A 25,138-nucleotide genomic window follows, 5' to 3' on the forward strand; every position below is an offset into this window, starting at 1 on the left:
CCTGCGATTCACATTCGCAAGTTTGGCGATCCGCGACCACTCGTCTTTTTCAACTGACACTAACGTGATCCAATTGTATCTTTCCTCGAAACTTATCCGTAGAAAGCTCCGATGTTACCTGCATGGCTTTCTAGCGAACATTCTTTCATTCCAGGCTAAAGTTTGTTGCCATTTGTGTGGGATGTGCGACGTCTGGTGTAATTTCCGTGACAGTTTTTAACAGTTTATGTCTTTTGTCTTTGAGTTCTCAGTCTTAAATGTGATAGACAGTGCTATAATGAGTTGCGATATTAGTTCAACCACATTCCCTGGAACGTTTATCAACAGACACGCAGAGGACCAATGCACGACATTAGCCTCAGTTGTTGATGAGTTTCTGAATCTCCTCGATACGGCCAGAGACGAGGAGCCATGAGGCTTAAACATCACACGTCCGTCGTGGCTTCCAGTCTGTTTAAATGTGTCTGTTCGTCATCCGATCCTCCTGCCTTGTAATCGATTTCTGTGACAACATGAAAATAATAAGCAATCGGAAAACAGAACGAAGCGAAATAAAACATCACATCACAATGTGGAATATCATCAAAAGCATGTAGTATTAAGCCGAAATCATTAATTGGGCACATTAGTGTGATCGACTTATTAGTGTTATCAACGTATATTTGCCCTACTTCTAACTAGAACACGAGAACAAGGACGTGTGCGCAAAATTATCTTTAATGTCTTTTTTTTAAACAAACCCTTCCAAAGAACAAATGAAAGCATCTCCCTACGCTATCTTCATGATCTTACGCTGGAAATGAAACTTATAGATGTTATCTGCTTTCCTGTCTGTCCGTCTGTTTGTTTGCGGCTTTTTAGCTGAATTAGAATGATCTGGGTCAGCTCTGATGGCTACGTGGATCTTGTGCTGGATTCAGAGGGTGTGACATTATGCTGGAATTTGAAAGAAGACTCATTGGAACAGAACATGTTCTTTCATTCACTCAAAGGCCGAAATCGGCAGTAAATATTTCTACCTGAATTGCGAAAATTGACGGTGATACGTTTCACGCTGTGTTTTACCAGACATTCAGACCTAAATACCAAAAGAAGTTTGCTGCAGCTTTGATTTATAATAATATATGTGGTTGTCTGAATCTCATTATATTCCTTGATCTATGGAAATTTTGGTCTTCACTGTTAAGGTCAACTCTGAAGACAAAAATGGTTGAACATCTTACACTTAATGATAACTCAGGTATAAGAGGGAAGAGTAATTCCTATATCCTAGGCACTTGTACTTGATAGTTAAACTGTATTGGTCTATCAAATCAAAGTTTGCTGAGAAAGATTTACCCAAGGTAAGGTGAGGTCGGAGTCCTATACCTGACAATGCCGTGTTGGACGTAGGGGAGGTGGACGGGGCCGGTCGCGGCCTCAAGTCCCCGTTCGGCCGAGTCTCCGCCGACCCGCAGGCCGACCGTATCCGGCTGTTCATCACCATTGTCCCCGGCTGCTTCTTGTTCTTGTGCGGCGCCAGGACCACAATGTAGACTTTTGGCGCGAAAATACAGCCCAGAGTGACAGCTGCGCTGATGATTATGGACAGGCACAGGAGCATTTGCTGAATCTGTGGAAATACGGTTAAGAAGTCGGCGGGGAGCCAAAGCAGAAAACAAAGGAAAAGTAATTCGGAATAGCTTAATTCAAAATTAGTGACAAGAAGTATGCAAGCAATGATACGTCCCTGAACAACACACGCATCTGTTGATTTAAAAAAAAAAAAGTGAGATATGAATAAAGATTACAGCACATATCAAACGGCAAGAATGTATCATTGTCTCTGAATAAGAAGCTACAAAGGATTATAAGCTCTATCGAAATTTGTTTGCAAATTTGGATAAGAAAAAGAATGAAGCTGAACTCGTTCAATCATCAGGCTGTCGGAATCATGCCATAATCATCAAGGTTGAACAGCTGCAAGAACACTCGCATACACAAATCAGTTGCCGCGAAAGCAAATTTAAGACTGATAGAATTATAACATGTATTGCACTGTATAATATGATAAACACATACCGACACCTCGATAGATCAAATCCAATTAAGTAAATGAATGATAGGAATGATCCCTCCAACATGAATAATCGCAGGTGCTTTTCAGTAAAATCGGTTAACAAAGAATCCTCTTGCTATAATCACGAACATTGACTGAATAGAACCGTCTCAAAAAGATCGTGACGTTTTTTGTAATCTAGAGTAGCCGCTAAAGAATAGTATTGTTCAAAAAATTATTTGTGTACTTCAAAATCCATTTCACTCGGTTTCTTAGTGGCCTGACTACCTTTTTAATATTGAACAAAATGCACATCTTACTACATTTCCATGTCATTTTTTGTTTTGTTTTTTTGTTTTACGCGCATGTAATGTGGGATGTGAGAACACACTCTTAAGCCTGACTCTAGGTGGCAAAAAAAAAAGTATTATTTCGTCATTTCCTCCCTTTGAACCTCTGGATCCAATGCTGTAAACTAAAATTGTCAAGGTAATACACAACTCCGTGAAATTCCTTCTAACACGTTTGAATGGCAGCATGGTGAAGCCCCTAAAATTTCGGCTCGTCATGACCGTTGTTGTTGTTTTTTCCGCTAATATTTTCAGATAATTCACGCATCGGTGTTTATCAGTTGACCACATCTAGCAGAGAAGTAAATCTTTATGAAAGCTAAGAACAGATGGACAGAGGAAATTTGGTGTATCACGTTGCAAGTTTGCAAACAGCGTGTAACCACATAACCACATGGTGAGAACCTGGATGAAATGAATACGTCTCTTCTCTTATTATTTACCACGAGAAAAGTGTGAGACATATCGGCTGCTGGGAGCTCCTTACCTTGTAGTCTGTTGCTGAAGTACCAAGATAAATGGGAATAAAGGCTGACCACATGATACAGGTCGTGTACATGGAAAACGCGATAAATTTGGCTTCGTTAAAGTTCTCTGGCATTTTCCGAGTCTTAAAGGCATAAAGAGTGCATAAAACTACTAGGAGCATTGCATATGCTAACGACACGACAGTCGCAAGGTCCGTCACGCTACAGTCTAGTATGACTTTGTCCCACGAGGGGTAGTGTTTCTCTGTGTGTGGTGGCACTAGCGCTAACCACACCACCACAGCTATCACCTGCACAGACACGAGGAGTGAGCAGATGACCAGCTGCGACCGGGGACTCGTGTATTGCGGCCTCTTTACCGACCGTTTACCGCTGTTGAATATTCTGTACACCCGATTAGTTTTCGTGAAGAGAGCGGAATACGAGATGACCACGGAAAGACCCAGGGTGATGCGGCGGAGGCAGCAGGTAAATGTCGACGGCTGAGAGATGATGACAAAGGGCGTGGCGAACGTCAGCAGGATCCCGACGAGGAGCACGTAACTCAACTCGCGTCCGGACGCACGGATCACTGGGGTGTCGTTGTAGTAGACGAAGACGGAGATTACGAATAGCGTGGAGAACGATCCCATGATCGACAGGATGATAGGTACGATGGCCCAAGCTGATGACCAGTGGAGGAACTCGATCTCGATGATATCACATCCGCTTCGGTTTGCATTTGGCTTGCTTCCCAGCGAGCAATTCCTACATGTGTATTCATCCTGGAGGTACTGCAGCTGATCACATTTAGCACACACCCAACAGCACTCGTCTCCTTCCCGCTTCTTCCGCACGTAGCCTTGTTCACAGGCTAAAGAACACACCGAAGGCGGGATGGTGTTGCTGGTTACCTTGTCTCCCCAGTTAAAACGGCTGGTGTTTAGACTGAGCCGCCCATTCTGCCACGATCCAATAGGTACATACTTGTACTGAGAGTCGAACCTCTGGTACTGGAAGAGGTCGTAGCTTCCGGGTCGGTCGCCATCTTTGTTGAAACGCACTCCTCCGCTGCTTCCTATGATAAATGAAGTGACAATGAGTACAGGTAAAAGTAATGACGCTACACAAAGGTAGCAAGGTACTACTACACACCGAAAATGATAATACTTAAACTAAAATTTAGTTCACTATCTATACGTCTTTGCAACAAGAACCCTTTGAAGGTCGTGGTTGATTAGCTTGTGTGAATGGTTGACGGAAGAAAGAGAATCTTATTGAGAGAACATGTACTGCGGTCTCACCGATTGTTCCGAAATAAATCTTTATCGTATTATTAAATGCATAATATGACACCGTTGTAAGAGGCAGGAGACAAATTGATATGATTAACACTATAGATGACATGCACAAGGGAAAAACTGATAAGAGTAGATAAAAAAGTGATATTGGTAATTTTCTGCATTACCACAATGATGTGACCCTCGTCGACCCTTCACTCAGACTGATCACACTCTCTATTCATGAATCTTAATGCTCCATGAAAACTTCGCCATAGCAATAGCTCTTGGCTTTTACCTCTCTTCAATATCAGAATTGAAATGCAAAGTTGAGTGTCAACAACCTCCTCTCTCCTTTTTTTTTCTCATTACGTCTATCTGTCTCTGTCTCTCTCTTCTCTCTCTCTCTCTCTCTTTCTATCTATTCTCTAGCTTTTACAACAATTCTTTCTCCCTTTTCCGTTGCCTCCCTGCCCCTCACTCTTCTCTGACAGCCCTTACTTAATCCTCCTATCACAAATCGCAATCTATTTGGTGAGCATTGTAGTCAGGATAAGCGGACGAGACAGCCTCAGATTTGAATTCATGCTTTCAAATAACCCTTATCCCGAACAATTTTCATACAAATGTTTCTTCGAAAAGAAAAGAAAAGCCGTGACAGTTACTCCGTCTTCTTCAACCACCAAATTAGTTACCAGTATTTTTGTTTTTGTCAGATTCGTTTATTTGTCTGATGGAAATTTGGGACATAGGAAGTTTTCCAAAAAGGAAAAACTACAAGGGAGTCCGGATTTGGCAGTTTCTTGAAACACCTGCCCTTTTCGGTTACATTCTTCAAAGTGCTAATCAGCCATTATACTATATTCATTTTTCCCTTTTAAGATGTCTTATCGAAGGTGCTTTGATAGCCAAGATGCCATCAGCCTCCTCCCGAAAGAAAACTTTAAGAAAGAATAAGGTCAACCTCAATCGTTGGTATCAAATCAAACAGCCATTAGAATAACTTTGAAATAAAAAAAAAAAAAATGGGCTACCTGCATGCCCACCCTTATCATTGTGCATCTCTCCTTGAAATACCTGCAAAATCAACGTTACAGCTACAATGAAGACCAGCTATAGGTTTAACAGTAGATTAAAATGTACATACGTTTGACTAGATAGCCATGTACATCCTCACATGATATTAATGTTTGTAATATCGTCAACCCTCCCTGTTTATGACAAGTTAAGTTAGTTTAAGGGATGGTTTAGTATTGGTTGAGGTGAGGATTCAGCCTTTAACTTTTTGCGAAATACTTAGAACTCACTTCATGAAATGTTAGAGAGCATACACTTCTAAGAGGAATTTGAAGTTTATTGTTGAAAATCGGTTTTTGAAATAGCTGAGATAGCAAAAAACAAGGCGATCCTATGAAAACGTGGGTCCCAACTTTTATTAGGATAGTTTTGTTTTGGATATCTCAGCCATTTGAAAACCAGTTTTCATCAAATAAACTTTGAATCTTTGAACTCCTATCAGGATTGTTATTATGTTCTTTCATATTTGATGAGAGATTTCTCATTATCAAAAAAAAAAATCATCAAAAACGATGGAAACCTGAAGCCGCATCTCAACCCTAACTGTCCCAGCCCTTTAAAGTGCAAAAACAAATATTCATTTTATATCCTACTTTCGTCAACATAATTTGCTAGGGAGATGGGTATATCAGCATGAGGGATTATGATATGATGACATACATTATAATCAATTGAACAAGAAATCGAAAATTCGCATGGTTACTGTAACTGAAATATCCTAGTAAAAGAAGCAGTCCTCCCAGGCACTCCCGAGTGAACAAACTGAAGTTGCAATGTTGTTGAAGGTGTAAATGCCACGTGGAATGAGTAGACAATCACACGTGTAACGTATCTCGAAAATTACGAGTGCATGATATCTTCGAGCGTTACTCCTGCAAGAGCGCGATTACTTCAGTATTTGTTCTGCTAAAGGGTGAAGACGAATTCAACTCGAGCTTTTCTCGGAATGCAGTTTGATGCAGATATGCCTTCCGAATTCAATCCTACTGAGACTCGATTACAAGCCGTCTTCGCCCCATAACGGCAAATAATTCGCCCGCCCAGAGGAGGCTTGTTCGCTTGGTTTCTACCTTCCAACCTGCCCTGCGCGCCCTTTCCATGGGGACACTACACGACAGATGGTGTAAGCCAACGCCGAAAGGGAATACCTTGGAAAGAGATGTTTTTCAGATAGTCGAGATACTGCTCCCCGTCAACCCGGGTCAGGGCACTACACAGCCCTTTGGTGCCGTTGCATAGCTCGCGTTGCATCTTGTCGAGTGCGTGCGCGAAGGCGTAGGTGGCGTCGATAACGAAGGCGACTTTTCCCTCTTGTTCGTACACCTCGCTAGTGAGCTGCTCGTAACCTGAGAAGGAGGGAGAAAGACGGAGAGAGAGAGGACAAAAAACAGGCAAACAATGAGTACCGCGGCTCTCCATACATAATGATACCAACAGAGATTTCTGAGTAATGAAGGATCACAACTGAATAATGCTTCGTATCGAAAATTGAAGTAGAATGCGCCAAAAGCACTTGGACCCACGCTGCTTTAAATGGATATTTTGCATAGTGAGAGAGTTCATATCCAAAGTAGACGAAGCTAAAGAAGCGCCACAGGAGTTTGATTGTTGTGCTAGTCACAGGTTATCGTAACGCTGTGCACAAGAAAGCAAAATACACGAAGAAAATACCGCGTCATGTTGCTGCTCTCTTTCTCATATAACGTCTTGTCTTTTCTCTTCTTTCAGCCCCCACCCTTCCGTCTCTCTCTCTCTCTCTCTCTCTCTCTCTCTCTCATTTATATCTGCCATGGGAAGCGCGCTTTCCTGTCAAGCTATAAATCATGGTGATGAATGATATTTTAGATTTTGATTTAGTGTATGAGTTTAGCAAATCTAATGAGCTTGAATGAGTTTGAGGTCCGATAGAGAATCATCACGGTCACCCTTCACCTTTCATCTTCCAACGGGTGATTCATACGAAGGATTGCCTTTCTTTATCTACTCATCTTCTTGAACACAGACGATATTACATGGAAATTCCAGTGCAGTTGAAATTTAGTCTTAAAAGAAGGATGAAAATTTTCTTTGCACAACAGTGTCAATTTGATCAAAATCGGAGGAAAGATAAAGAAGTTATGAAATGTTAAGGTTCGCGAATTTTTCCAGAAACAGTTCTGGAGCAGTTATTGTGAATATGCAAATCGTAAAGTGATGATGTCATACCCTCACAACTTCCCATGATACTTGTATATAAGACTGTGAAATTTCCTGTTTTTTTTTTTTGTTTGTTTTTTTAACGCAGTTATGCTTCAGTCTAAAATCCTGATATATCTGACTGATCATTATTTTGAAGTTATTCATTCAGGAATATCATTATGTTTTATACTGTCATTATAGAAACATTAAATTTTCGTCATGTTTGTTTTGGTACATGATCAATGAAAAATTGTGAAGGATTACATCATCAACTGACTCATGCGCATATTCATATCAACTGTACGCGAACTCTTCAGCAGAAATTAGAGAAACTTTATCAGCTTCATAACTTCCCCAATTTTTCTCCGATTTTGATTAAATTTACACTATTGTACTTGTAAGATTTTACTCTTTCTTATGAGACTAACGTGTAACTGGCCTGAAATCATTTTCCTTTAAGAAGCTATTGTGTGTCTTACAATAGGATAAAAATAGAAATTTTGTCAGAACGGATCGGTTTAGCCACATTTGCATACTCTGTAACAGAATCAGGAATGAACATAGCAATCATCCTGATAAAAACATGAAAAGGAAGAAAATATTTGTCACCAACTTTTAGAGTATAAGTCTTATTACTATCACCGTCCTAAAACTTCCGTAGGAAAAACGTTAGTGTAACAAAGTCAAAGACACTTTTTTTTCCGTCAGCATTCAACAGTTGTATCACGCAGAAATAAAGGCATAAGACATCGCGTCAAACTACAAGCACAATCATTCTTCTTAATATACCAGGCTGCCACTGAACCATCAGGGAAAGATGTTGCTGTTGCATCAGAATGATCTAGTTGTTTTCGTACATAAAAGTCAAATGATGTCAGAAATATTGACAGGAAGTCTTAATGAAGACGAAAAGGGCTTCTCCGACAAGGTCTAAATAATGTGAATCATTGGAAATCTAATCAATCTTGACGGGGCACTTTTTCCTCATTAGACGTGTCGTAAAACCATGCCCTCCATTCATGAACATTTTCATCTGAAACTGAATAAATCCTTCTCTTTTGCATTTATCTGGACCTGATACAGGATGACAAAAGTTGGATAAATGATTTCAATTCATCACGTTTTGGGACAGATTCTGAGTAAGGAGTATACCCAGTCATTTCCCCTCTTCCTCTGCCAGTTTTCTCCCACACTTTTCGCCTCATTTTTTCTTTATATCATTTTATTCAACTTCTTGTGAATTTCATACACTACTTTGACTGTTTTCTTCTTCCCAATACTGTCTTATGTTTTGAATGTGCGGCCTTTTTCCTTTGTATCAGCACAACGTACTTCTTTCAGTCGGGAAAGAAAATGTCATCCGTGAAAAATTTGAGTTTCATCCAATTTGGGCATCCCCGGGGAAATGTAACATCTAAATTGTTTACGGTTTGTCTTTTCGAGTGGCCCTCTATATCTCAATTTGCGATCGTTTTATTCCCCTTCTTGAGGTATGACAACAATAACAACAACGATTGCATAACCTCTTCCTACGAGCTACTATACGCTGTCACAGTAATTAAGGTTATCGGATACGTCCCGTAGAATAGAAAATGTGTACAGTGCAAGAATCACAACCAACCTTTATGAAAGGTTTGGCATGGACTAGGAATATAGCAATGTTATGACTTTATGTCTTGGTGATGATACCTGTAGTCAATAGTGCCCTCTGTTGCGCTTATTCTACGAGGCAAGGTTATGGCTATATAGTTTATGTTGCACTAAAGGGTCTAGGGCAAATACCCCATGGGCAATCTCCTCAGACCCTTCCCCTGACCGTATACCCTAATTCTAATCCTGAACCTACTCCTAACCCCAACCCAAACTCTAACCCTTACCCTAATCTTTACTCTCACCTTATCACTAACCAGTATTTAACCGGGGGGGGGGGGGGGGAATTGTCCTCGAAGGGTAATTGCCTTGATAAGTGTACTAAGGTGAAGGTGGCATGTTCTGTAATAAATGCTGTTTACCAACATGTTTTTCATGTGACTGAGCAATAATACTGCTCAGTCAAAGTGCCAGTAAAAGTGCCACGTACACGTAGTATCCAGGAGGATACTACGTGGCACTTAATCATGTATGCTACTTGGAAAAAAAAACTAAAATGTTGAGTTGGAAAAACAACAACAACAACAACAACAAAAATACTACAATATCATTAATTGATTGCAGATTTTAAAGTTGTCGGGAAAAAAAAAAAAACAACTGTCCTAATGTTTTAAACAAAGTTTTAAAACTACAATCTAAGCCTGACTTCAACCAAGGTAACATCTAGACTCGGCTTGAAGGAAGCTAACACAAATACCATCCGCCCGCTAGGCTGAGAAGCTTGATCAACGTACTTGCCGGGCTGCCAGCAGATCATGTGGATGTGAGCTGACAGCCTGTGGAGATAGAGTCATGATTAATTCATATTCTACAGTATAGATGTGTGTAAAGTAATATACGAGATGATAAAACAATTAATGGTTATGATTGATATAGAAAGAATGGAAAAAATAATTAGTACAAAAATGAGGAATCGGAGTGAATGCTTTTGCAAGAACAGAACACACTGATGAATTAAAATTAAAATTAGAATTAAAATCACAACGATTCAGCTCACCTGAGCATCGCTTGACGGTCTCGGCCGTGGGCACCGTGGCCTCCTCCCGCTTCCGGCGGAAGTTGAAGCTACACTGGAAGGTACGCTCCCAGAACATGTGGAACCAGGTAGTCGAGTGGTTGTGCGGGTTCAAGGAGGTGAAGTAATTGTCGAAACCTGGATGGAAAATAAGTTATGGCAGGACCAATGAAATCGTTGCTGGACTCAGAGTGTATAAATTGTACCAAATGTTGGCCTGATTGCCAGACCTATTTCGCTTATAACCAGTATTTGACAATGTGCACAGAGAACAAAGACAGACTCCCCTACCATATACAAGAAAGGCAAGAAGAGAGAGGTTCGTATAAAAAGTGGGACGCATGGAAGAGAGAGAGAGAGATGAAGAGAGGGGGATGAAGTAGAGAGAGAGAGAGAGAAAAGGCGTGAGGAGGGAGAGACGTATCAAAAAAGAAAGAGACCTCACAAGCGCTTCAAATATAGATTATAAATGACAAGAAATGATGAAGCTTATAATCCTTCGATCTGTTGTCAATTTGCATGGTGCCTACTCCTTAAGAGTACAGCCCTACAGTCACGGTGTTGAAGATGCTTGTAAAAAGTGTCAAGATTAGCATGAGCCAGAAACGTCGTAGTTTGTATGATTTATTGCACTGATAAAAGGTGCAGCACATCCAGCTCAACTTCTTGATCAACATTCGTGCGGGTGCAATCACAGCGGAGAGAAACGTAACCTCTCGTTTCAGTCCCTTGTGTCTAATCCATTTCAAAAAGCGGTCGGCTTTGTTCTTCTTATTTCGAGACAATTTCGCATGGCGTTCTTTCAGTGATGTCGCCTCTGTATGCAAAAGTCCACGCTTAATGGGATTCTCTTCTCACACCCTCCAATAACGCGCTCTCCAAAAAGGAGAATCGCATTTGTGGCATTCCGAGTAGCCCCTTCCTTTAATCCACATTTTGCGCGGAAGGATTGCGTCGTAATCCAATGAGATCTAACCCAGAGCCCCTTGGGGACATGTCAGATGGAAGCGCCGAATTGCAAACGTCTTATGAGAGAGCCGAAGATGTGGATGACATAACGCAGATTGCTAGCTTACTGTCACTGACTAGTGTCATGTACCCTAACGCCTTGGTAAACATCCTAAGCATGGACAAATCGTAAAGCTCTTCAGCAGCCGCAAACACTTGTAGCATTTTAAGCTTTTACACATTTCTTGACTAAAATTACTGCATCAAAATTAACAATCTTACAACCGGAGACATTACAGCAATTCGTCACCTGACTGCGGAAGGCCTCTGAGGTTTGCGGGCTCGAAAAATCGCTAAAAATCATCACTTGATATGAGAGAGTTTTCAAAACTCTGTCATATTGTCACAAACAAAAAAATCGATTTCGGGGATGAAATTTCATGCTAGGGCCCTTCTGCCGAACGCGCAGGCGCACACGACGATATCATCGTGAATTCTCTGAAAAGCAATTCAGGTTACTCTTCAGCCTTATCAGCAAATCATAAACTACATTTTCCTCTAGCTCATTATTTGCCCCGGACAAAAACACACTAGCATTTCGAGGGGATGGTGCCCATGTTTTGTGTGTGTTTGCTTTGTTTTTCTGTCGTCGAGATAATAATGTCTTCTATATACCTATATCATTCTCGGGTCTTAAAGTAAAAGGAAATACAGGAAATATAGGATTTCGAAGTAAACAAGAGCGTTCATGTGCAAGCCTTTCAAGAGCGCAAAGTCAAAAGCCCTTTTTCTACTGCATATCTTGTTGATTCGTTCATGATAATACACCCCAGGGAATCGTAGACACATAGAACTGTTAATGGTTTGAAGAGACATTAATGAAACTGCTCCGCACTGGCGCACATGAAAATGAATGCAAAAACATCTCTTAAGCGTTCGATGGGGGCAATTACTTTCCCCCTTTTCTGGTTGACTTAAGGCGTTTATTGTTCCACGTTGGTTTGTGCAACGTGATCTACGTGATCGTACTAGATCTGTACATAAAATTATGCGCAAGATGTCAAGATGTCAATTTTATATGAGATATTAGTATTATTTGTGTGTGTTGTTTGGTTTTTTTTTTTTCAATCCTGGGGTATTACAGAACTAGGAGGCTTGAAGGAAAAGTTGAAGAATTTGTTCCGTACAATATTACCACAAATGTCCTTATAGGATTTCAACATTTCCTTTGAAACACGGCTTAATATTGTTAAAATGAAGAACTACTTCTTTGGTAGCCATATCCAACTCTATGGAAGTATGGTGCATCAAAGCTATATATTGGAATGATAAACATTCATTAGTCATGCTAAAGAATCTAAGCATAAATTTTTCTAAACTGAAAGGATATTTCACTCCGATAGCACCTCCCACCCAGAACGGGGTCATCCCACAAGACCGACACCCACGAGTCATACAGTCCACGAGTTCGACATTGAAAACAGGTTCATGAGTCATGAGTCATACAGCTCACGAGTCCTACAGCCCATGAGTTCGACACAAGATAAAAACAGCCCACGAGTTTGACAGATACAACGCGGGGCTTAAAGTGTCGGTCTCGTGGGTCTTTTTTCATAATAGCTTAGTGTCGAACTAATGGACTGTATGACTCGTGAGCTGTATAACTCGTGGGCTGTATAACTCGTGGGTGTCGGTCTCGTGACGTGCACCCGATAGAACGGCCCTTCTAATGTACCTGCATCAGGAGTCCTAGCCGGAAGAAGAGTTATAGCGCCCTCTGCCGCCTTCTCCTGCGTCTCAACCGCGTTGTGCTTGGTGCCCCAGTCGTCACTGCCAATCCAGACGAAATGCTTGGTTTTGTTGGCGCGCCGCACTGCGGCTAACAGCCACCGGACGTCCGTCTCTGAGGCGAAAACCACGGCTCCTTTAGCGTTGGGGGCGTGCTTGATCAAGTATTCCACAATGCCGTCAAACGTGGCGTTGGTTGGGTCCCGAGGTATGACTTCGGATGCAGCAATGCAGATGTCTGTAGGAGGCGGAATTTAGGAAGATGCAATATGATATTCACTCAATTTTTACAGGCAATTGTCATTATTCAGTTTATCATTATTCAGATTATCATTAGTCAGTGGGGTTTTTTTTTAACAACTTTTGGTCACAAAAGTCACTTTTTCAATCTTATGATTCATCAGACATCGCTACATGAAGAAAGAAATGTGTAACAATTGAAGATGTTCAATCTAAACTTGGTTTTTAGAATCGTAAATGATTGTACTTTTCAATATTATGTGGATATAATGTGCGTGCCTGTGTCACTGTCATATCCTTGTAGATTCTGTAAAACAGATGTTAATCTTTCTATGTAGTCTATTTCAACGACTAAGTTGTCGCTGTGATAAAGTCACCCTTGACTTTAGAGCATTTAAGAAACGTTATATTGTACTACTTGCATCGATCTGTTTGGAAGATTTAGTTCGAGTACTGAATGGATAGTGAAATAGGATAAACCGCATTAATAGTGTTAATGCATTTATGGGCATGTTTGCGTGTGCGTTAATTTATTTGCTCTGGGTAAAGATGTCTGTAATCCGAAACGGTGAGTTCGTATAGTATGTCCAGAAAAGACGTTTCGTGGTGAAAATGTAAAGACTCGTATTTACAATACAGGATATTCCTCTTGTTAGGCGTTGGACAGAAGGTTGTTTTCGTTTTGTAAGACAGGAAAAAAAAAGACATCTAGTAGGATTCAATCTTGCATCATATTGATCAGAGTGAAATATGAAACTGTGATGGAAGAGCAGACGACTTTCAGGGCTTTTCCCCCACAGCTCTTCAGCTCTCGGCCAGCGCTCAAATTTCCTCCTTCCACCTGTATGCATTGTCCTACCAGAAGGTTGTTTTCAATCTGATTCCTGCATATGCCTCACTCTGATCCAGAGATTCCCCGTCAAGGTTTTTCCCTCTCTTCCGGACTTTACGTCGGGGGTAAAAAGGAGGAAAACGACAAAGTCACCCAGAAAACAACGACCGAAACCGCAAAATGTAGACGTGTCGCGAGGATTCACGGCTCGGCTTTGTCGAAGTTCATAATAATCATTAAAGGTGCAGCTGCCAATATAGAAACTAAGTCAGTACGTGTGGGAGTTGGCGCGTTGAGAGAGAGGGAGAGATGGCGGGGGGGGGGGGGAGAGAAAAGGGGAGAAAGAGACTGGCAAACCGTGAAGATTGTGTTGTCGTGAGGCCAACCCGATTTGTTTACGAGACACCATTTGGAAACAAATTAAAGTTATCAGAATATCTGACCGGGGCGTTCAGATGGAAATGCGGCTATGGTAACGGCGGTTCGGTGCCTCAGCCGCCGGGTCAACAGCCCTCTTTCGACGATGGGCACCGGCGCGGGGAGCAGCTCTTCGCCGACGGCCATGCGAAACTCCACAAAATGATTAGCTTTCGCCCTCCCGATAGAGGGTTTGGTGGGATGAAGGCGCAACCCTTAAACTACCCCCACAGGCCACTCTAGGTGAAGGAGTACCACCTTGAAGAGTAGTCCAGGGCAATGGATAGTGTATTGATTGCGCATGCATCTCAACTACATTTGGCGTGGGGTACCTGTCATGAGAACAGGTAATGACACAAACTCATCTCACACCAGTCTCCTGCCAACTGCATTTACACTCACCTGAAAGAGACTAAATCGGCAGGAGAGAAAGAGAGAGAGAGAGAGAGAGAGAGAGAAAAAAAAAAGCCGTTCAGAAACAAAACTGTGGTATATTGACCGACTATTACCGTAACATTTTGTCGGTGTTGAACCTCACATGCAGACAGGTAAACATTTTTGGTGAGTGTGTTGCTCATGTGTCGATGAATCTTGTGAGAGTAAAATTTCCTTTCAAAATATATGGTGAATGACGCGGAAAGTGCATCCACTGCTTTCATAATGCATAGCGATGAGACGTGTCATAGGTGATGCACCTAATCTAGCTTTATCTTTGGATGTAAAAAGGGCATTTACTGTAACCGGGGTAGTCTAAACAAATCAATGGCCCAAATCAGACCCGTTCCAGAGGCGAATTAATTGAAGGAGTATCGTATTTCTCGGGAATCGATGCAGATCCCAGCGCACTCGGCATGCATATATAGACCCCTTGTGTTGAATCTGGCACGCTCATTTGAATTCTCTTAACTTCTTGTCGAGCACTCCAGCGTGCAACATGAAGGGTCTTCCAGTTTTCTCCACGAGTCCGCCGGGTGAGAAGTCTAATGGAGGGCCGGTGATTTGACGTGCTGCACTTTATTGGGCGGAAGCGACTATTGACCTCTATATGTCATTCGGCCAGGTGGTAATCAGGCGGACTGATCTTTTAAATGGGCGAAATGAGATGGAACGGGGATGGTCCGTCCCTTTCTTGACGATCACAAATACACCGAATTATTTATCACATTAGACAGTGTTAAAACAAAATGCAGTTCTTAATGAAACACAGTGAGACTTATACGCTTCTAGGTTAAATCTATACGGCACCACGAAGTATAGACACAAATATAACGCATCATTTCAACAAGAGATAAGACTGCCATTGCAGCTTTACCAACATCTGTGATAGTTCACCAATAAAAAGAACTTATCTTTTACAAACACTAATGTAAACGAACTTGCCACCCTCAACACGTGTTACCACTAGTCACCGGCGCGTCGTGTAGTAACAACTGGTACTGTCGAACGCGTCGATCTGTTTACAAATTACCACTGCGGATGAAATCATGTAACTTCAAGTCATATTCTTCAATCATAGTGTCCTCTTTATGTTACGAGCTGTCTAATGCATATAATTCCAGAATACGAGAAAAAAAAAAGAAAGAAAGAAAAAAAAAACCTTCATGTTAATGGACTTATTCTACATAAGTGATAGTTACTGTCTGGGTAAACAAAATTGCCTCGAAATGCTGAAACCTATTGCACCTGTTCTGCGTCGGGTTCATTGAAGTAAACCACTTACGCTTATAGTTCAGTAATCGGGCTAGCTTACCATATACGAAATGTTTTGTGAATAATGAACCCCTACAGGAGATGACCCGATGTAGTTACTGGGCTTTCGATGACCGTAATGTCGGTTGTTACAAACAAACAAACAAACATACATACATATATACATACATACATACATACATACAAACAAACGAAAATCTTTATATCTCCTTCATTCAGGGTTGACTTTTTTTTTTTGATTGATTTGAAATTTGAAGAAAACAAGGAAAAGTAGAAATTACGCGGTGCGTAATATATGTCCCCGCCGGAAGTAGCATTTAGTAGCAAAATGTACAATATAGGTAAAAAGATGAAGGTCAAAGGTCAAAGAAGTCAAAGGTCAAAATTCTATGTAGAAGTTTTGAAGCCCTCACCTAGTGCCATCACATAAAGCAAAAGGAATCGAAATCGGGTTAGAAATGGCGAAGGAGTAGCATTTTGTAGCCAATGTACAATATAGGTAAAAAAAATCAAGGTCAAAGGTCAAAGAAGTCAAAGGTCAAAATTCTGTGTAGAAGTTTTGAAGCCCTCACCTAGTGCCATCACATAAAGCAAACGGAATCGAAATCGGGTTAGAAATGGCGAAGGAGTAGCATTTGGTAGGAAAATGTACAATACAGGTCAAAAATCAAGGTCAAAGGTCAAAGAAGTCAAAGGTCAAAATTCTGTGTAGAAGTTTTGAAGCCCTCACCTAGTGCCATCACTTAAAGCAAACGGAATTGTAATCGGGTTACAAATGGCGAAGGAGTAGCATTTTGTAGGCAATGTACAATATAGGTCAAAAATCAAGGTCAAAGGTCAAAGAAGTCAAAGGTCAAAATTCTGTGTAGAAGTTTTGAAGCCCTCACCTAGTGCCATCATATAAAGCAAACGGAATCAAAATCGGGTTAGAAATGGCGAAGGAGTAGCATTTTGAAGCAAAATGTACAATATAGGTCAAAGGTCAAGGTCAAAGGTCACAACTGAAATTTTGTATAGAAGTTTCAAAGCTCCCATGTAGTGCTATCATATAAAGCAAACAGAATCAAAATCGGGTTAGAAATGGCGAAGGAGTAGCATTTTGAACATTTTGATCACACACGGACGCACACACGGACACACGGACGGACGGACACACGGACGGACGGACACACGGACGGACGGACGGACACACGGACACACACACGTACGGAGCCCGTTTCATAGTCCCCTGCTCGAACTCGTTCGGCGGGGACAATTATGACCGTGAAGTGGTATTCCCTGAGCAACGAAGAGGGAGTGATACAATCAATGTATTTCATTAATTCTCATGGAACCCTTATCAGTGCGAGGATTAGAGATGAAATATGCAAAACGTGTATCAGCTCTTTGATGTTCCATGTTCATTTATTATAAAATGTACAACTTAGTGGTTGATATGACTTCAAATGAACATAAACATGACTTTTTCGCCAGTTGCAATTGTTATTAGTGAAGGTCTGGTACTAAGTTAGTATACCAAGTTTGTTTTTTTAATGTATGTATACATGTGATGACTGTTTTTAGTTACACTGTAATCACGAGTAATCAAACGCACATTCAATGCCAAGTTTTAGAATAAAAAAGAAATGACGAAGGAAAAAAGACAACAGTTGCTAGCCCAATTATTTCAGGTGAATAGATCAGATCCTAACATGGTCATATTATTTTGAATACTCAGTGACCGTTGTGCGTAAGGAGTACCAAAACTTAACTCAATACGACCTTCTGTTCCAAACGAAAACGCATCCAAGGCAGCTATAAGCTATAAACGCAGCACAGACTGTAATACAACACACACACATACATACACACACACATACAGACACACGCATACACAGACACGCACACACATACACACGGACATTTGCGCCTATACCAACAGAAAATCAATACCGAGCGTGGCTATGAAAATTGCACACGGAAAAACAAAATTCATTTTAAAACGTAAATGGAAAGTACAATCATACACGCAAGATTATGTCTCTCCGTGTTATGATGTTTATCTTCCACAATTTTTTTTTTCTTCTCTGTACCCTTTCTTACTTCCAAGTTTCCGTTCTCTTATTCTCCTTCTCTCTGCAGATATTTGTACACATTATATTGAAGATAAGCAAACAAACAAACACAAACACAATAATGTATATAAATATAGAAACACAAACAAACATACAAGCATAATTATACACGTAGGCAGTTACTACTCATCATGTGAGTGTATATGTGTCTTCGTGTCTGTCTCTCTGTCTGTCTGTCTGTCTCTCCCTCTCTCTCTCTCTTAGTCACCGCCCCTTGCGAGTGCTCAGACATTAGTTTTTGTTGGTCTCAATAACAGGTGCCTACACTGATGCCCCCATTAGGGGAGCAGGCTTCTCCGTGGCCTTGCGCCAAGCGTGTCGTATTGCCTACATCTGCCGCATTTAGAGTGCAGCGAAACGCACGTGTCCGGTAACCAATACCCGCTAATATCTAGGTCTGATATGAAATTGTTCCGCGTGCCGTAGCAAGAATGGTGCTATGTTCCCCCAGAGGTAGTGACAGATGAAGGCGGATTAAGATAAAACTCTTAACGCTATACCTTCTATTTGAAGTGGGGTAATAGGTTAATGAAACGCAACGAAAAAAATAAAACACCTGGTACACACACAAACAGACACGCACTACACACACAAACACACACACGCACACATACCATTATTTCCGTCGCAATTTTGAAACCGTGATAATAATCTAGAGGAGAGGAGCAGAAGGGATGGATTGGACATGAAAACTAGGTGGATTTTTGAAAGAGCAGGCAGACAAAGGAGAAAAATAGAAATCAAGGAGAGAACGGAGAGATGCCACGGGCCGTCTGTAAGACCTTGATTACCACTCATCCAGCCTCTTGTGTGCGTCCTCTTGGTCCCTGAGTGCTGTAGACAAAAATTGAGTCATCGCCTGGTGTAGGTCAAACTATGATGGCTAAAGTGACTGCAGTCCCTGCTTAAAGGTATCGTATAGTTTTGGTTCAGACCTAACTTCAGGTTTCTAACATTTTTGTGTGTGTGAGAGATAACGAGAAACCTCTTATGAAAATCAATATGAAAGAGCATTTGATTCTAAGAGGAATTCACCGTTTATTTGATGACAATTGGATTGAAATGGCTGAGATATGCAAACCAGAGCGATCTTAATAAAAGTTTGTACCCACCTTTTATTCAGTTGCTTTGTTTTACTTTGTTTTTGGATGTCTCGGCCATTCCAAAACCGATTTTCATCAAATAAACTTTGAATTCTGCTGAGAATGGTATGCTCTGTACTATTTCATAAGTGTTTTTTTTTTGTATCTCTCAAAAAGTTAAAGCCCAATTCTCATCTCCACCAATCCTATACCACCCCTTTAACCCTTTTTCTGTTGACATCATTTCGTCTTGATATCACTGTAGTGTCATGATGCATGAGAGAATGATAAACAATGCTTCGTACTGACGTCTCCAACCTACTCCAGTTCGCTGCCCAAGACTTATGATATACCCTACAAATCCACTTGTCCGTTTGTCAACATCCTCCAAGATACGAGAATGACAACAGAATTCCATGCTTGAGAGAACCTGTAACAGACTCCTAATCGTATTGAAGCATTCGCATTTGCATTCATTTGCTCTCCGTCTAAGAAAAGACATTATTATTATAGAAGAAACATAATACAACTTGTACAGTAATGGACACATTTGGATGGCTCTTCTCAGTTGTGGCGACGTGAGAGGGATGCAACTGATCTTGAGAAGGGTCCAGTGTGAACGGCAGAAGTCTCATTGAAGTATTTCATGGGGATGAATATCTTTAAGATAAGTAATGTTTTCTTTCTCATGTAAACTGTTCATGATGGTGTTTCTTTTGCTCCTCTATAGAAAGAGAGACAGGTACCTAGAAAGAGGGAGAAGGAGAGAGATAGAGAAGGAGAAAGAGAAATACGTCGAGAGAAAAAGAAATACACTTACAGCATTTTTATTAGCGCAGTGCTCGCGCTCGACGTTATTATGCGTGGGATTCGATCATCTAGGGAAGGAGGCGCCCCGTTAGCCAGCCCCGCCGCGGCTCTGGGCAACATCACAGACAGAGCGCGGGGAAATATGAGATAATTTGCCCTCCAGCTACTGATGAAAGACGCACGACGGGCTTTGGACCTCCGCAACCCCGTGAAACTTACGTAAAGTTTAAGCAGCGCTTCCTGGGACCTTGATGGGACATAAGTAGCGTAATTTAAACCCGAGACTTTTATTTCTCGCCCGAATTTTTTCTACGCTTCCTCCTACTTTTTTTTTTTTTTTTTTTAAATCTTGAGTCATTGGCTGCGTGACATTCTCTGGGAATCGCACTCGTGAAGCGCCCCCATTAGTGTCTGGACATGTCGCAAGATGAAGGCAGCAACACACCACGTTTCTCCTCGAGGAATTAAAAAAAAGCACCCATACAACACATGAAATGCAAACAAAGCGCTCAAATTACTCTCCTCAATATTCGAATGACCACTGTACATCGGATTTATTTCTATTGACCGGTGATTGTGCGGAGTATAATTAGGAAGAAGACAGCCTATCCGGATCGAGATCCAATTTTGAACGGGAGGTTTTTTATACACCAAGTTTAGTCTACTCCTGTTGACTCTATTACGCTCAATCAACTATCAGTAAAGTACAATATCCGTTGCACCGGTTCCCTCATTTACTTTGCCTGAATATGAGAATGGCAAACCTCTTGAGGTGAGGATTTCTAAACACGAATTCTCTTTACCGCATGGTTTTCGCAGTATGGAATGCCGTCTGTGCAAATATTCGCTGAGTGGTATATCATAAAGCGGAACGCCTTTGAGATGAATTGGAGCGGTAGTGTGGCAAACGTATAAAAGAGAGGGGAAGAAAATGAGAGAGAGAAAAAAAAGAAATACACATGGCAGGCTTGCAAACTGAATGCGAGTAATTGCAGAACCATCAGGATTATACAGGCTACAAATCAGTTGCATTTTGGGGCACCGATCACTGACTTTCTCGGAAAGGAAACTCTTGTCCTGAATGGGAAGGAATTAACCATCAGTGAAAGGGGGGGGGGCAGCGGCGGCGGAGGGTGCTGTCGACAATGATCATACCTACCGTACTTGTCGGTATCTAGATACATCAATGGGGCGCCGTTTTCCTCACTGATGTCACCAACCTAGTGCTTTAAGTCATTCTTTTTGATTGAAATTGGAGCATCAAACGTAGTCCCCCTTTTGATCGTTTCACCGCATTCTGCTCTCATTTCATGTCATGCGCGCCAATCAAGGGTGAGCCTTTTACCACGGGCGTCTGTTTTTTGTTCGTATGTTTCTTTGTTTGTATTTTGTTGTTGTTGCGTTTTCGCGTTTTTTTTTTCTTTTTTTTTTTTGGGGGGGGGGGGGATAGCGCCATAGTATGTGGAGCTATGCCTGAGTTGTGTTGTGGCCCACAAGCTTAAAAAGAAAATCGTTGATTTGTGCATGGAATGTTGGTGTCCCTCCCTATTTCTATGCAGATTTCAATCATTGCGTGAGACTTATGAGTTTGAATTTAAAATAATGATGATACGAGTGAGAATGAAATATAATGTATAATAAGAATAATGTATAATAATGATAAATAGTAATAAGAAGAATATAGCATACCGAAGGAAAGAACAAAATTTGATGCTTGACGTCGAATCATCGAGCCAAAATTTCTAGCTATGTACCGTTCGTCATCGTTCGAGGACATGATTTTACATGGTTACCCGTATCAAGGAGCTTTATGTGTTTGTAGCTCCTTGCCGATATTTCGCTCATTCAAGTGACGATGTTTTTTCTTTCCTACAGAGTGTTACTATCGGCTGTTGCTGTCTAATGTACTTTGGTACATGGATGTATACACACGCAGGTTGCCCGCCACGGGCTTTGACATTTTACAGTTAGGGTAAGGTATGAAATGTGATTATTATTTAGCATGCTGGTGAAAAAGCTTACTATAAATTATAATATCCTATACCCATTGAACGTATAGAAGTAAGTTGATTTCAGTGTGTGAAAGCTTTATGATAATATAAATGATATATCCTTTTGTACGAGATATCATCTACAGATTCCCATGCATGGTAACTGTTTGATAATTCAATAATGATGATTGATCATTGCCAGAATGATTGAAAAAAAAAATAATGCATGAGACCGTCTCACGGCTATAGCAGTTGCTATGAAACCAAGGACTGTCATGTGCATGCTCATACTACGTATCGTCATACTAGTGGAGCGACAATCGGAAGATGCGATGGTTTATGGGGCACGTGTCTTCGTCTAAACAAGCACAGCTGTCTGTGCGCTATCCAAGATTAATGTTATAGCGGCTTAAACAGACCCATGACATTCATTCAATATCCCTCCGCGTCGAGAAGATATCTATTTCAATATTTCTTCATTCGATTCATACAAGGGGAAATGAGCCTGACCTGGGAATTTGAAGGGGCCTGATTTAAAAACACGGGCACTGGGCGTGGAAGCCAATTTCTTGGATACGTCAACTCATTTTCTTCCCTTTCTGACTATTCTTTATACGATTGAGTTGTCGACGTCTGAATACATCGCTTAAAAAGCAACAGGCTTATTGACTATTAACTATTTGTCACTCTCAAACGCTGCTTACGGAAGCATCGCGTTGGTGATAGAAAGAAAATTGTAGCTGTAGCAAACAGAATCTTAATAACCTTAATAATATAATCGCTGGAGCTACAAGGCCAACGCAAACCAAGCAGGTGGTGAAATGCGGTTTGCGCGGTAATGCCTTCTTCAGCCTATGTGAGCTAAATGTTTGATAAGTCCTAGTCGAGACAAATCTCTAAATTCTACACGCTATCCATCACTTGGTGCCGCCATTTCTTTCTGTTTCTTTGTTCTTGCAGATTTGTCTATTTTTACACAACCATCAAAGCCCCTTTGAAGAAAACCCATTAGTCTCGCTAGCTACTTTAATAGCATCAGAGTGACATTCATCACTTATTTAGTCAAACTGTTAAGATGCTTACAGAGACGTAATGCCTAGTACGTATTCAACAATGCTATAATGCTGATAAAGATCTGTACATTTCTATTTATAATTTCGTTTGTTTCGCATCTAAAAAGAAAACGAAACTTAAAATCAGTCTCCCCGACCGTGACTCACGAATCTTACCCACATTGTGCAGTCTGCCTCTCGTACTCCATTGTTCACTTTATTTCTCTCTCTCTCTCTCTTCTCACTAATTATAAATCACAAACAATTTAAAAATGCTACGTCTGTCATTATTGATAACAGAGGTGGGTTGTAATGGGGTTAAGTGATGTAAATGCTTGCTCACATTAGACTTTTTCAGTCAGTGTTGACTCTTTGTAAGCGAGATTCCTTTAACATCCATATTCTTTGATTATCAAATCAAATGCATAAGGTAACATTCGAATAACTTACTCACACTCTGTGAACCAATCTCATTGACAAATTTAAACCCGGTGAATGAAAATGATGGGTCCCCTCTAGCTCCCCTGCTCAGTCCTTTCTTCCATCGAGTGAAAACTCGGTAATTGGTATTGCTGATCATTACTCTAATTGGCACAACACCAATTACACCAGATTCACCTACGCATCACCATCCGCACCCCTACCCCTACCTCCCCCCCCCCCCCGCCATCCTTCGCCTACGGAAGGGAAAGCTACAGCTCACATTTCTTCAATGCGTTTCTTGTGGCCATTCAGCGTTCAACGCAGTGCTTTTCAGCAGCTGCTACTCCAACAAATTGCACGGCGAGCCTAATTTGTGTGCTTTCGACGTTTCCCCAGCCCAACGATGGCTCACAGGGGAGATAGGGTCATAATTTAGACTTAACGTTCTGGACAAATACGTCGTCTGCGGGAAGACTGGGTATCTCTTTTTTCTTCCACTTTCTCTCTCTCTCTCTCTCTCTCTCTCTCTCTCTCTCTCTCTCTTTTTATAGATATATGTGGCTTGCAAGTTTCTTCATGGCAAGACAGCATTCAGAAAGTGCTTTCACTGTACCGTCTCTCTTTCCTTCCGAGAAAGATAAAAAAGAGAAAGAACAACAGAATGCATGTCAAAATGTTCTGGTTTGTTGGAGAATGAATGGGCAATCCATTAAACTATTCGCATGACGCCAGCGAATGCCTCTTCTCTTTCTATGGCCGAACTAAATCATTCCTATACAGCTTTATAGGATGACTCAGAGGGCTTTCTAAAAAGCATGCGCCATGCAGGTAAAAACAGGTGCATGAAATATGCGCGTAGTGCACTAAAGAAAGCAGCTCTGTATTAAATTAATGTTGATGTATTTTGAGATAACACAAGCTTGACGGATGTGCTTTTCTTATGGATTTCTGAGAAAGAATACAGGGTTCTTCATTGAACTTTCCAGCGTTACTAGCCGACTTTGATATGTCATTTATTTTTCTAATTTTCTTATCAGTCATCGTGATGCAGCTAAATACATATAAATATTACGTGATACGCAAAAATAATGATATATGTATATATATAAATATATGTATGTATGTATGTATGTGTGAATGAGACACATTAAATAGAAAGCTTAATGATCTGTTAAGTTGCTTTTTTTTTGTACAATGTCAGAAGTCCCAGCTTTTATCAAAAGACCTATACTTGTACCACACAAACGGTAGGAAAACCGGCAAATAAATCAATAAAAATCATTGGCCAATTACAACACCATATTCATATGATTCACTGATACAAAAAAAAAAATGAATACATTTTCATTGCCTCTCTGTGTTTATATTCATCAAAATAGATGTTTGTCCATCTAATTATCTCACTGTATCTATTTATTTTTTTATTTAATGTCTTCTTTATAAAAGCAAGGTAGTCCCATTCAAGCCGCAAAGTCTGCTTCAAAGGGAGTCCTGCTGTAACAAATCACATTGATATACAAATATATATATATGTATATATATATATATATATATATATATATATATATATATACAAATATATATATATATAAACATATACAATAATACTGTATAATGTAGTAGTTTCATATCACAGTTCTCCCTCTCATTCACTCTCCCTTCTTCTCTTCCTTTCT

The 25,138-nt window shown here is 40.8% G+C and overlaps 1 protein-coding gene across 1 annotated transcript in view; it reads right to left on the reverse strand.

Annotated features, from left to right (window-relative positions):
- Positions 1 to 425: 425 nt before the first annotated feature.
- Positions 426 to 25,138, reverse strand: part of LOC140246074 (metabotropic glutamate receptor 8-like) — a 74,134-nt gene continuing 49,421 nt past the window's right edge. Inside the window, exons 3-8 of the mRNA XM_072325518.1 lie at positions 12,739 to 13,029; positions 10,038 to 10,193; positions 6,361 to 6,558; positions 2,876 to 3,933; positions 1,369 to 1,612; positions 426 to 502 (exon numbers count right to left, since the gene is read on the reverse strand). Coding sequence (XP_072181619.1) covers positions 426 to 502; positions 1,369 to 1,612; positions 2,876 to 3,933; positions 6,361 to 6,558; positions 10,038 to 10,193; positions 12,739 to 13,029 — 2,024 coding nt within the window. The remainder of the gene's footprint in view (positions 503 to 1,368; positions 1,613 to 2,875; positions 3,934 to 6,360; positions 6,559 to 10,037; positions 10,194 to 12,738; positions 13,030 to 25,138) is intronic.

Source organism: Diadema setosum, chromosome 2, assembly GCF_964275005.1.
Source record: "Diadema setosum chromosome 2, eeDiaSeto1, whole genome shotgun sequence".
In the NCBI taxonomy this organism is placed as follows: domain Eukaryota; kingdom Metazoa; phylum Echinodermata; class Echinoidea; order Diadematoida; family Diadematidae; genus Diadema; species Diadema setosum.